General features: G+C 49.5%; 1 protein-coding gene across 1 annotated transcript in view; it reads left to right on the top strand.

Annotated features, from left to right (window-relative positions):
* DISP3 (dispatched RND transporter family member 3) overlaps positions 1 to 9,145 on the top strand; it is a 55,277-nt gene extending 46,132 nt beyond the window's left edge. Inside the window, exons 15-21 of the mRNA XM_032231590.1 lie at positions 464 to 639; positions 739 to 865; positions 1,893 to 2,038; positions 3,305 to 3,464; positions 5,151 to 5,264; positions 6,208 to 6,374; positions 8,350 to 9,145. Of these exons, the coding sequence (XP_032087481.1) occupies positions 464 to 639; positions 739 to 865; positions 1,893 to 2,038; positions 3,305 to 3,464; positions 5,151 to 5,264; positions 6,208 to 6,374; positions 8,350 to 8,712 (1,253 nt within the window). The 3' untranslated portion in view covers positions 8,713 to 9,145. The remainder of the gene's footprint in view (positions 1 to 463; positions 640 to 738; positions 866 to 1,892; positions 2,039 to 3,304; positions 3,465 to 5,150; positions 5,265 to 6,207; positions 6,375 to 8,349) is intronic.
* Positions 9,146 to 12,399: the final 3,254 nt, after the last annotated feature.

A 12,399-nucleotide genomic window follows, 5' to 3' on the forward strand; every position in this document is an offset into this window, starting at 1 on the left:
AACATGACTGGAAGAGGAATTCTGGGAGTTGAAGTTCACAAGTCTTAAAGCTGTCAAGTTTGAACACCCCTGGGTTTTTTTTTTCTAAAGGGTTAGGGGGTGCAAGGGTCTTGTAACTTGACAGCTTTAAGACTTGCACACTTCAATGCCAGAGTTCCTGAGCCAACATTTTGGTTGCTAAGCAAGAGCATTGTTAAGTGAGTTTCACCACATTTTACAAGTTGGCCACACCCACCCCGTCAAATGACTGCCAAGCCACTCCCACTCAGTCACATGGCCAGCAAGCCACTCCCACCCAGTCACATCGCCAGCACGCCACTCCCACAAAGCAGGACACACCTACAGAAGAGGTTCTAAAAAAATTTGAAACCCACCACTGGTTTGCCATCATGGGATTAAAGCCTCAATGTCATCACCCGAACAGCTGCACCACTTCCTTGCTCTATCCTCTCTCCTTCTCCAGCATCTGCCAGGTCCAGGTTCTCCATCACGTCAGGATTCAACCCCTGCAGGAACGGCAACTGCGGGAAGCCTGCCGTGCGTCCGCTGGTGGATACAGGCGCCATGGTCTTCGTGGTGTTTGGGATCCTTGGGGTCAACCGTACCCAGCATGCTGACAACCACGTCATTGGAGACATGGTGCGTGTCCTTCCCTGGGGTCTGTGGGGGCGGGAGGATCCGTCCCAGGTCGGGTCTCGCTTACATCTCCTCTTCGCCGCTTGTATCTCCTTTGGAAAGGGTAGCGTCATCTACGACAGCGGCTTCGACCTGTTCAAAGAAATCGGCAACCTGTGCCGGATCTGTAAGGCCATCGCCAGCAACGCCGAGCTGGTCAAGCCAGGAGGAGCCCAGTGCCTCCCTTCAGGTATCTTCCCCTTCCCGTTTTCAGCAGGGGTGAAATTCAGCAGGTTCTGGAGAAGCGGTAGTGGAAATTTTTAGTAGTTTGGAGAACTGGAAAATACTACCTCTGACTGGTTCTGCCCCCATCTATTCTCCCGAGTCCCAGCAGATCGGGAGGGAATGGGGATTTTGCAGTATCCTTCCCCTGGAGTGGGGAGGGAATGGGGATTTTGCAGTATCCTTCCCCTGGAATGGGGAGGGAATGGGGATTTTGCAGTATCCTTCCCCTGGAATGGGGAGGGAATGGAGATTTTGCAGTATCCTTCCCCTGGAGTGGGGAGGCAATGGGGATTTTGCAGTATCCTTCCCCTGCATTGGGGAAGGAATGGGGATTTTGCAGCATTCTTCCCCTTGAGTGGGGAGGGAATGGGGATTTTGCAGTATCCTTCCCCTGGAGTGGGGAGGCAATGGGGATTTTGCAGTATCCTTCCCCTGGAGTGGGGAGGGAATGGAGATTTTGCAGCATCCTTCCCCTGGAGTGGGGATTTTGCAGCATCTTTCCCCTGGAGTGGGGAGGGAATGGGGATTTTTCAGCATCCTTTCCCTGGAGTGGGGAGGGAATGGATATTTTTCAGCATCCTTCCCCTGGAGTGGGGAGGCAATGGGGATTTTGCAGGAGTCGGCACTGTTTGAAGACGTCTCCATGGTCATGTACCAGGCCAGCATGACTAAACGCCGAAGGCGCACGGAACGCGGTTCCCTTCCCACCAAAGGTGGTCCCTATTTTTCTACTTGCATTTTTTACGTGCTTTCGAACTGCTAGGTTGGCAGAACCTGGGACAAGTCACAGGAGCTCACTCTGTTACGCGGCGCTAGGGTTTCGAACCGCCGAACTGCCAACATATCTGAGTGACAAGCTCAGCGTCTTAGCCACTGAGCCACCGTGTCTTACAACTAAATTAAATAAATACATTATGAACATAGATGTGTGGGCAGTTTTGCAGACCCCAATTTGCACAGGGGAAAAACCCCGCTTTTCTTTCCTTTTCTAGGTTACAGTGTCTCCTCTGTCCTTCAGATGCTACACCCAGAGTGTAAGAGCCTCCCTGAGCCCAACCTGCTTCCGGGACAGCTCTCCCACGGGACGGTGGGGGTGAAGGATGGCAAGGTCCAGTGGATCTCCATGGCCTTTGAGTCGGTGAGGGACCCCTGATTCCCAGTTCTGGCTTTCTGAGATTGCCAGGCCCTTTTTCGTCTCCAGAACTGAAAAACAGATCAAGATCCTAGTCCTCAAGGGCCAGGCTTTCAAACTCTCGATACTTGTCTCCATACGTTGTGAATGCTGCAACACTGGAAGTTTTTAAGATGATGTTGGATAACCCTCTGACTGAAGTGCTGTAGGGCTTCCTACAGGGGGTTGGACTAGAAGACCTCCAAGGTCCCTTCCAACTCTCTTTTTCTATTTTATTTTAATCTAGCAAAAAGAAAGACAAGGGGTTGCAGGAATTGAATATGTCTAGTTTAATGAAAAGAAGGACTAGGGGAGACATGATAGCAGTGTTCCAATATTTGAGGGGTTGCCCCAAAGAAGAGGGAGTCAAACTATTCTCCAAAGCATCTGAGGGTAGAACAAGAAGCAATGGGTGGAAACTAATCAAGGAGAGAAGCAACTTAGAACTAAGGAGAAATTTCCTGACAGTTAGAACAATTAATCAGTGGAACAGCTTGCTTCCAGAAGTTGTGAATGCTCCAACTCTGGAAGTCTTTAAGAAGATGTTAGATAGCCATTTGTTTGAAGTGGTATAGGGTTTCCTGCCTAAGCAGGGGGTTGGACTAGAAGACCTCCAAAGTCCCTTCCAGCCCTGTTATTCTGTCATTCTGCATTGTCCTTTTCCTCTAATGTCCTACTTCTTCCTTCCTTCAGACCACCTACAAGGGAAAATCATCCTTCCAGACTTATGTTGACTATCGCAGAATAAATTTAATTAAACTATGTCTAGTTTAATGAAAAGAAGAACCAGGGGAGACATGATAGCAGTGTTCCAATATCTCAGGGAAGAAGAGGGAGTCAAGCTGTTCTCCAAGGCACCCAAGGGAAGGACAAGAAGCAATGGGTGGAAGCTAATCAGGGAGAGAAGCAACCTAGAACTAAGGAGAAATTTCTTAACAGTGAGAGCAATTAATCAGCGGAACCACTCGCCACCTGAGGTTGGGGGTGCTCCATCACTGGAGGCTTTTAAGAAGAGACTGGACAGCCACTTGTCTGGAATAGTATATTTCTTCTGTCCTCACTCACAGTTCTCCTGCTTGAGAAGGGGGCTGGACTAGAAGACCTCCAAGGTCCCTTCCAGCTCTGTTATTTTGTCATTCTGCCTTGTCCTTTTCCTCTAATGTCCCACTCCTTCCTTCCTTCCTTCCTTCCCTTCCTTCCTTCCTTCCTTCCTTCCTTCCTTCCTTCCTTCAGACCACCTACAAGGGAAAATCATCCTTCCAGACTTATTCCGACTATCGCAAATGGGAAACCTTCCTTCAGGAGCAGATCCGGCAGTTTCCGGAAGGGTCCTCGCTACGCCGCGGTTTCCAGACCTGTGAGCATTGGAAGCAGATCTTCATGGAAATCATAGGTGAGTGATAGGATCAGAATGAGAAGTAAGTATGATTTATTGTTACTAGCAAATGTGCTTATTAAATAAATGTATTTGGCCCTTTAACACATAGTGACTTCATGCAGCTTGCAACATGTTGGGGCTAAGAGAGGGAGGGTGAAATCTTAAATACAGTTAGAGTACACCCCCTGTTACTCCTGAACATGGATGGAATGCATATCCCACTACTCCTGATCATTGCTGTAGAACAGGGATAGGGCCCTTTTATGACTTGCGGACTTCAATTCCCAGAATTCCCCAGCCAGCATGTCACCAGCCACAAGTCCACAAGCATGGTGAGCTGGGGAATTCTGGGAATTGAAGTCCACAAGTTATAAAGGGGCCATAGTTCCCCACCTCTGCTGTAGAGCATGTATCTCCAAACTTGGAAACTTTATGTCTTGTGGACTTCAACTCCCAGAATTCCTCAGCCACAAGTCTGCAAGCATGGCTACCTGGGGAATTCTGGGACTTGAAGTCCACAAGTTATAAAGGAGCCAGTTTCCCACCTCTGCTGTAAAACAATGGTCTCTAAACTTGGCAACTGTAAGACTTGTGGACTTCAATTCCCAGAATTCCCCAGCCACAGGTCCACAAACATGGCGGGCTGGGGACTTCTAGGAATTGAAGTCCACAAGTTATAAAGGGGCCATACTTCCCCATCTCTGCTGTAAAGCAAGAGCCTCCAAACTTGGAAACTTTATGACTTGTAGACTTCAACTCCCAGAATTCACCAGCCACAGGTCCACAAGCATGCCTGGGGAATTCTGGGAATTGAAGTCCCTGAGTCTTAAAAGTTGCCAAGTTTGGAGACTCTAGCTGTAGACAAATGACCGAAAGAGATGGGAGCCATTAGCCAAGCAAAGGGGGCTGAAATATTATTTAAATCATCCTGGGCAGCCCCGGGAAGCAAGATAAGTGCCTCTCTGATTGACAGGGCGTAGAGAAGGAGGGGAGATCAGCACGATGAGGCTTGCAAGAGTCCATCAGGTGTAGTTTTGGTCTTCCTGTGGAGTGGATTTCCTAGCCTGGCTGTGTTCCCTCTGCTGGGTCCTTTCCAAGCTGATTCAGACGGTGACGAATGAATCCTTAGGTGTACTATAAGTAGGATTCTTTTCCTCTGTTCCTATTCCCTATTCCTGCCCCCCCACAAACAGCTCCAGAAAGTAAGTTGGTTCTCCCCTAGTGAGAGATGCTTCTGCTTCTCCTGCCTTTTGACCTCTGCATCACTGAGCCCAAATCTCTGCCTCTTGTAGGATGAAGAGGGAAACAGATCTGCTTCTCCCAAATTCTGGGGCAATTGCACATCTCTCCCCCCTTTCATGGTGCAGAGTGTGAGAGTGTGTGGGGGGGGGGGTGTGGCCTTGGTTCTAGATTGCTTCTCCCCTTGGTTAGTTTCCAAGAATGGATGGAAATTCATCAAGGGGAGGAACAATTTGGGATTAAGGAGAGACTCCCTAACAGTGAGAACAATTAACCAGTGGAACTGCTTGCTACCTGACGCCTGGGTACTTCATCGCTGGACTGCCAAGGTTCCCACCCCAACTCTGTGATTCTATGATTCTGTAACGGTCTCTTCCTTGGATGACCTCCAATGTCCCTTCCAACTCTGTCCTTCCTTGATGATTCTTGATCTCTCTTTTCTCCTCTCTGTCTCTCTTCCAGGCGTGCAAAGTGCCCTTTTCGGCCTCATCCTTTCCCTGGTGATCTGCATTGCTGCTGTCGCCCTTTTCACCACTCACCTTCTCCTCCTGCTTCCTGTCTTGCTCACCATTTTAGGTAAGGGCGCTCTGTCAAAACCTCCTTGCCTCACCCCATCCCAACTCTCTTCTATTCTTGTGTGCGCAGGAAGGAGTCCTGGCTGAATTCCTATAAGACCCTGTTTTCTTTTTTTTTTAAAAAATCAGTTGGATATCAGAGCAAGCAGCCAACCCTCCCCAGGAACCAAGTTTGAGATGTTTCCCCCTTCCTTTTCATTCTTTTCGAGCAGGGGTCCCCAACTTCTGGGCCGGGGCCTATTTGGAACTGGGCTCCACGAGAGACGGGCCACTGTGCATGTGTGCACAGCTCAACTTGTGCAAGTGGTGAGCCCCGCCCATACGGGCATGCTGCACATGGGCACGCACATGCCATTCACCTGGCCCAGTTTCCCCTCTCAGCCAGGCTTACCAAGCTGCAAAGTTTGGGGGACCACTGTTTTAGAGGGACTTTGGGCAAGTAAGAGGGCTGCACCAGTGGTGAAATTCAGGTTTTTTTACTACTGGTTCTGTGGGTGGGGCTTGGTGGGCGTGGCGTGGCGTGGCTTGGTGGGCGTGGCAGGGGAAGGATATAGTAAAATCTCCATTCCCTCCCCACTCCAAGGGAAGGATACTGCAAATTCCCCATTTCCTCCCGATCAGCTGGGACTCAGGAGGCAGAGAATAGACAGGGGCGGGGCCAGCCAGAGGTGGCATTTGCCGGTTCTCTGAACTACTCCAAATTTCTGCTACCGGTTCTCCAGAACCTGTCAGAACCTGCTGAATTTCACTCCTGGGCTGCACCAGCTCTCATCCCAAGAGGCGGTGCTGACCCTTGCCTTTCCAAAATTTCCTCGCTCCTTTCTCCAGCAACAAATCAGCGCCAGGCAGGGGTGGGAGGAAACTTTGGTTTCAGCTCCGAAACGGAGCCCTGAACCAGGGAGAGAGAAGCAGGACCTTTGATGGCTGCCCGTCTCTTTCGCCAGGCGTCGTCTGTCTTGTGGTGACTGTCATGTACTGGTCGGGCTGGGAGATTGGGGCGGTGGAAGCCGTTTCGCTCTCCATCCTGGTGGGCTCCTCGGTGGACTACTGCGTGCATCTGGTGGAGGGCTTCCTTCTGGCTGGGGAGAGCCTCCCCCCACACCTGGCAGAGGTGAGGCTTTGTCTTGGGGTAACTCCTTCTTCCTCCTCTTCCCCACTTCCACATCCAGGAGATAATAGCACTAGCCCTTACACTTATATATTGTTTCAAGGTGCTTTTACAACCCTCTCTAAGCATTTTACAGAGTCGGCATGTTTCCCACAACAATCTGGGTCCTTATTTGACCCACCTCGAAAGAATGGAAGACTGAATCAACCTTGAGCCAATTGGTCAGGATCGAACTGCTGGCAACGGGCAGAGTCAGCCTGCAATACTGCATTCTAAACACTGGGAGGGAGAGAGGGAAATAGCAATAGCACTTAGACTTATATACCGCTTCACAGTGCTTCGCAGTCCTCTGTAAGTGGTTTAGAGCCAGCCTATTTCCCCCAACAATCTGGGTCCCCATTTTACAGACCTTAGAAGGACGAAAGGCTGAGTCTGGTGAGATTCGATCTGTCAAATTGCAGGCAGCCGGCAGTCAGCAAAAGTAAGCTGCAGTATTGCACTCCAACCACTGCGCCACTGTGATAATCACCATGATAACCACGTAGGGCAAAAACTCTGGAATAGGGAGAGAGAGCTATTAAGTGCGCCCCATTCCCGTTGAACTATTCCTCAAAGCCCAACCTGAACCTGAACAATATTTCGGAGCCATCTTGGTGTATGTCACCATCTGAAATGTTTGCTGAGTTAAAGATGGGTCCAAAATTTGATCGGCAATTTGGTCCAGCGACTGGAATTGAGAATCCAAGCTGGTTAATGGTTTTTAGGTGGGACCAGGAAGGATGCGGTGGCTAAGATGCTGAGTTTGTTGATCAGAAAGGTCGGCAGTTCGGTGGTTTGAATCGCTAGCGCCGCGTAATGGAGTGAGCTCGTGTGACTTGTCCCAGCTTCTGCCAACCCTAGCAGTTCGAAAGCACGTAAAAAATGCAAGTAGAAAAATAGGGACTGCCTTTGGTGGGAAGGGAACGGCGTTCCGTGTGGCTTCAGGGTGTTGAGTCATGCCGGCCGCATGACCACGGAGACATCTTTGGACAGCGCTGGCTCTTCGGCTTTGAAACAGAGATGAGCATGGCTCCCTAGAGTCAGGAAAAACTAGCACATATGTGCGAGGGGAACCTTTACCTTAGGAAGGTTCAATGCATGCATTTGGAGGTGAGGAGGTGGGTGGGAAACCTGCCAAGGGGTCCCATCCTAACACAGCAGGCATCCCATCCTGTGTGTGTGTCAAAGTATGCATGAGGGAAATAAATCACAAACAGCGAGACAAGGTTGCCCATTATCACCGTTACTTTTTGTCTTAACCTTAGAAGTTTTAAATAGAAAGATTAGAGAAGAAGAAGATATAAGAGGAATGAAAATTAAAAAAGAAGAATACAAGCTACAAGCGTTTGCAGATGATTTGGTTTTTATTCTTGAAGATCCACTAGAGACAGCACCCAAATTGTTAGAAAGAATAGAGGAGCACGGAAAAGTAGCAGGTTTGAAAATAAATAAAGACAAAACAAAGATTTTGACAAAGAACATACCATTAAGACAAAAGGAAGAGTTGGCAGAAGCTTTGCAGATTCAAATCCACAAGCAAGGTTAAATATTTGGGGATATACCTAGCAGCTAGATGTAGCCCTCTCAAGGAGGACAATTATACTAGACTAAAACAACACATTGCGACTGACTTGATGAAATGGGAAAACCTACAAATATCAACGATAGGAAGAATTTCTAAAATTAAAATGAACATTTTACCCAGAATCTTATACCTATTCCAGACAGTCCCAATCAGATTGGGCAAGGACTTTTTTGAAGATCTAAATAGGAAAAAAAATCACATGCATGTACAAACTTTCAAGTGCGGCTTGGATTTCCTTTTTCTTCTAGGATGGGGAGTGGGTGTGTGTGTGGAGACCTGAAATGGGACATATGGTCTTAAAGGCCGGGGGGTGGGGGAGAGAAGCAGAGCTGACACACCTCTTGTGGCCCGCAGGACCCCAGCTCCAGCCGCCAGTGGAGGACGGTGGAATCGGTGCGTCACGTGGGCGTGGCGGTCGTCTCCAGCGCGGTCACCACCGTCATCGCCACCGTTCCTCTCTTCTTCTGCATCATCGCGCCCTTCGCCAAGTTCGGGAAGATCGTGGCCCTCAACACGGGCCTCTCCATCTTCTACACCCTGACTGTCAGCACAGCCCTGCTGAGCATCATGGGGCCGCCATCCTTCACCCGCAGCAGGACTTCCTTCCTCAAGGCACTGCTGGGAGTGCTGCTGGCTGGGGTGGGCGGCCTCGGCCTTTATCTGGTGCTGCTGAGAAGCGGATTGGAGATCCCCCTCCTCAGCGGGGCTGGCTTATAGCCCCCAGAGACCCCCCCCTCTCAACAACAAAGAGAGAGAGAGAGAGAGGACTGTAGGGTGAGGCTTCTTGGGTGCATGATCATTTTCAGGGTGGGTGGGTTCTTGATCCTGTTCCACGGGAGTTGCTGGGGGACGCAGCGCTCTGCACGTGGACCACTCCCCCGTCGGCAGAATGGGGCCCCAGGAGCCGTTCTCTGCCTCCTGGTGAAATCAAAGCTGTCATTTCGGGTCTTTTGCCATGTACACAATGGGGAGAAGCCAGGGTAGAGGAGAGAGACGGAATCCTCCTGGGCAGTCCAGAGAGGTTCCCCCCTACCCTCCATCTCTGGGACCAGCCAACACGTTTCAAGCAGATGTGGTATACATTTACCTTTCCTACCAGTTCGTAAATGTGAGCGCACAAGCCACTTCCGCACATGCGCAGATCAGTGGGGAAATTCAACTTTTTTACTACCAGTTCCATGGACGTGGCTTGGTGGGCATTGCAGGGGAAGAATACTGCAAAATCCCCTTTCCCTCCCCACTCCAGGGGAAGGATACTGCAAAATCTCCATTCCCTCCCCACTCCAGGGGAAGAATACTGCAAAATCTCTATTCCCTCCCCACTCCAGGGGAAGAATACTGCAAAATCCCCTTTCCCTCCCCACTCCAGGGGAAGGATACTGCAAAATCTCCATTCCCTCCCCACTCCAGGGGAAGAATACTGCAAAATCCCCTTTCCCTCCCCACTCCAGGGGAAGGATACTGCAAAATCCCCTTTCCCTCCCCACTCCAGGGGAAGGATACTGCAAAATCTCCATTCCCTCCCCATTCCATGGGAAGAATACTGCAAAATCTCTATTCCCTTCCCACTCCTAGGCAAAGGATACTGCAAAATTTCCCACTCCAGGGGAAGAATACTGCAAAATCCCCATTCCCTTCCCACTGCTAGGGGAAGAATACGGCAACATCTCCATTCCCACTTCACTCCAGGGGAAGGATACTGCAAAATCTCCATTTCCACTCCACTCCAAGGGAAGGATACTGCAAAATCCCCATTCCCTTCCCACTGCTAGGGGAAGAATACGGCAAAATCTCCATTCCCACTTCACTCCAGGGGAAGGATACTGCAAAATCTCCATTCCCACTTCACTCCAGGGGAAGAATACTGCAAAATCCCCATTCCCTTCCCACTGCTAGAGGAAGGATACTGCAAAATCCCCATTCCCACTTCACTCCAGGGGAAGGATACTGCAAAATCTCCATTCCCACTTCACTGCAGGGGAAGAATACTGCAAAATCTCCATTCCCTTCCCACTGCTAGGGGAAGGATACTGCAAAATCCCCATTCCCACTTTACTCCAGGGGAAGGATGCTGCAAAATCCCCATTCCCTTCCCACTCCTAGGGGAAGGATACTGCAAAATCTCCATTCCCACCTCACTCCAGAGGAAGGATATGGTGCCATAGAGCCGGGCGCTGGGGGTGGGGGTGGTGGAACCGCTACCGGTTCGGGCGACCCAGTAGAATACCAACTCTGGTTGCAGGATTTCGGCGACTTCCAGAAATTCTGCCTGTGGTTTTCAAAGTATCCCTGTCAGAGGACCAGGAGAAAATGGCTTCCCCAACCCTTATCCCCTTCTTTGTCTTCGGTTTCCACTTGCACTTTAACTCCTACCTCCCCTCTGCTTGTTTCCAGGTAGGGTTTTCTTGGGGGTGGGGTGGGGAGAAAGAACGAGGATCCGGACAGGCACAAAATTGCTCCTCTTTGGTGCAAGGAAAATAATCAGAGGCTGCCTTCTTCCTTTGCATTCTTCAAGGTTCCCTCCCCGGCTCTGAAAATCTTTCCCAGCCTTGCGTTTTATTAAGGTATATATATTTAGCTTGATTGCCTTTGCTTTCTCCCCAGCTCTTTGCATTTTCTCAGTCTCCTATTTTGGATTTCCAAACCATGTTTTTTTTTTGAGGGGGGGGGAGAATGAGAAACAGTCAGAGTCAAGCCATGGGGCTGGCTGGCTGTTTGGGAATTCTGGGAGTTGAAGTTCCCAAGGCTGAGAAGCACTCTGGGCCTTTCTCTGGCTGACCCATCTCTTGTTCTTGAGAAGAGGGGTTTGAACACTGCCTGGAAGTGACAAGTGGGTTGAAATTTCACCCCTTCAAATGTCTCAAGTCCAGCCTTGAGTTCACCCTTAAATTTCCTGCTTTTTTTCCTCCCTTTCCTTCCCCTCCCTTTTCTTTTCCTTCCTTTTCCTTTTCCTTCCTTCCTTCTTTTCCTTCCTTTCTTCTCCTTCCCTTTCCTTCCTTCCTTCATTGCTTCCCTTTCCTTTCCCCTTCCTTCCTTCTTTTCTTTCCTTCCCCTTCCTTCCTTCCTCCCTCCCTCTCTTCCGTTCCCCCTTCCTTCCTTTCCTTTCCTTTCCCCTTCCTTCCTTTCCTTTCCTTTCCCCTTCCTTCCTTCTTTTCCCTCCTTCCTCCCTCTCTTCCCTTCCCCCTTCCTTCCTTTCCTTTCTTTTCCCCTTTCTCCCTTCCTTTCCTTTCCCCTTCCTTCCTTCCTCCCTCCCTCCTCGGAATATAATTTTTTGAGCCTCTAGATTTTGTTCCCTTTGAAGAGAAGTGTTTCTCTTGGGAAGGCCATAAACTGCCGGTGATTTACCACTGCAACTAACAGGAATCCTTGGGTGTGCAGAGGCTCCTGCTTGGCTGATTTACACTGAAGGGGGCTTCACTCTTGGCTTGCCAGATCCGTAAATTAACTTCTGCGGAACGGAGGAGCCTGCGGGATCCCCGTAGCTGGTAGAAGGGCAGGTTGCCAGCTTCTCTTTTAGCCAAATGAGGACCTTGAAATGCCTTGCTTGATCTGAGCAAAGCCCTGGAAAACCTCCCGGCTGAGAATAGCCAGAGACAGATTTAGTTCGGAATATGGGTGGGGGTGGGGGGGTGGACGGACAAGCTTTTCCACGTTGGGATCTGGTTTTGACGAGCAGGTGTCAAGCCTTCGTCTTTATCATTTGTCCCGGCAATTACAGAGCACAATTTCTTCACTTTTTGCTGTCCCTATTATTATGTGGTTAATCTTTGGTGAGATTCACAGCCTTTGGGGCTGGTTGGTAGCTCAACAGCTCGAGTCCTAACCAAGGACCTGGGAACGGTTAAGGTAACGTCAGAGGATATAAGCTGTTACAACTAGGGTGGTTTTTTGTAGAATCAAAATGTTCAAGTCTGATAAATTTAGAATTTCCAAATGGCGAAGTAGCCCTTTGGGTATTGCTCCAAGGGCTCCAATTACAATCGATTATTATTATTATTATTTTGGAGTTGGCTGTTCCCTCCTGCGTTCCTGAGTTACCCATCCTGGGTTGTGGAATTTGTATGCACGTGTAAGTGTTCTTTTTTTGAGACCCTTGGAAAAGAAGACACATTTTGACATTCGCTTGTGTGTGTGTCTGTGTGTCCATGTCTCTCTCTCTCTCCCTCTCTCCCTCTCTCTCTCTCTCGTTTTTTTCTCGCCGCTATTTTCATTCTGCTGATGTTTCAACGGTTTCTCGTCTTCAGGCCTCTTCGCATTTTCTAAAGGTAGACTACCACTTGCTGCAGAAGCTCTCTTTGGTTGGGCACAGCTCTTAACTCACCATAACTCATCAAAATCGTTGGTGTTTGGAAAGGGGGAGAAAGTCCCGAGGGTCATTCCAAACTGGTGGCCCATTGATGAAAC

This window comes from Thamnophis elegans, chromosome 15 (genome assembly GCF_009769535.1).
Source record: "Thamnophis elegans isolate rThaEle1 chromosome 15, rThaEle1.pri, whole genome shotgun sequence".
Classification (NCBI taxonomy): Eukaryota; Metazoa; Chordata; class Lepidosauria; order Squamata; family Colubridae; genus Thamnophis; species Thamnophis elegans.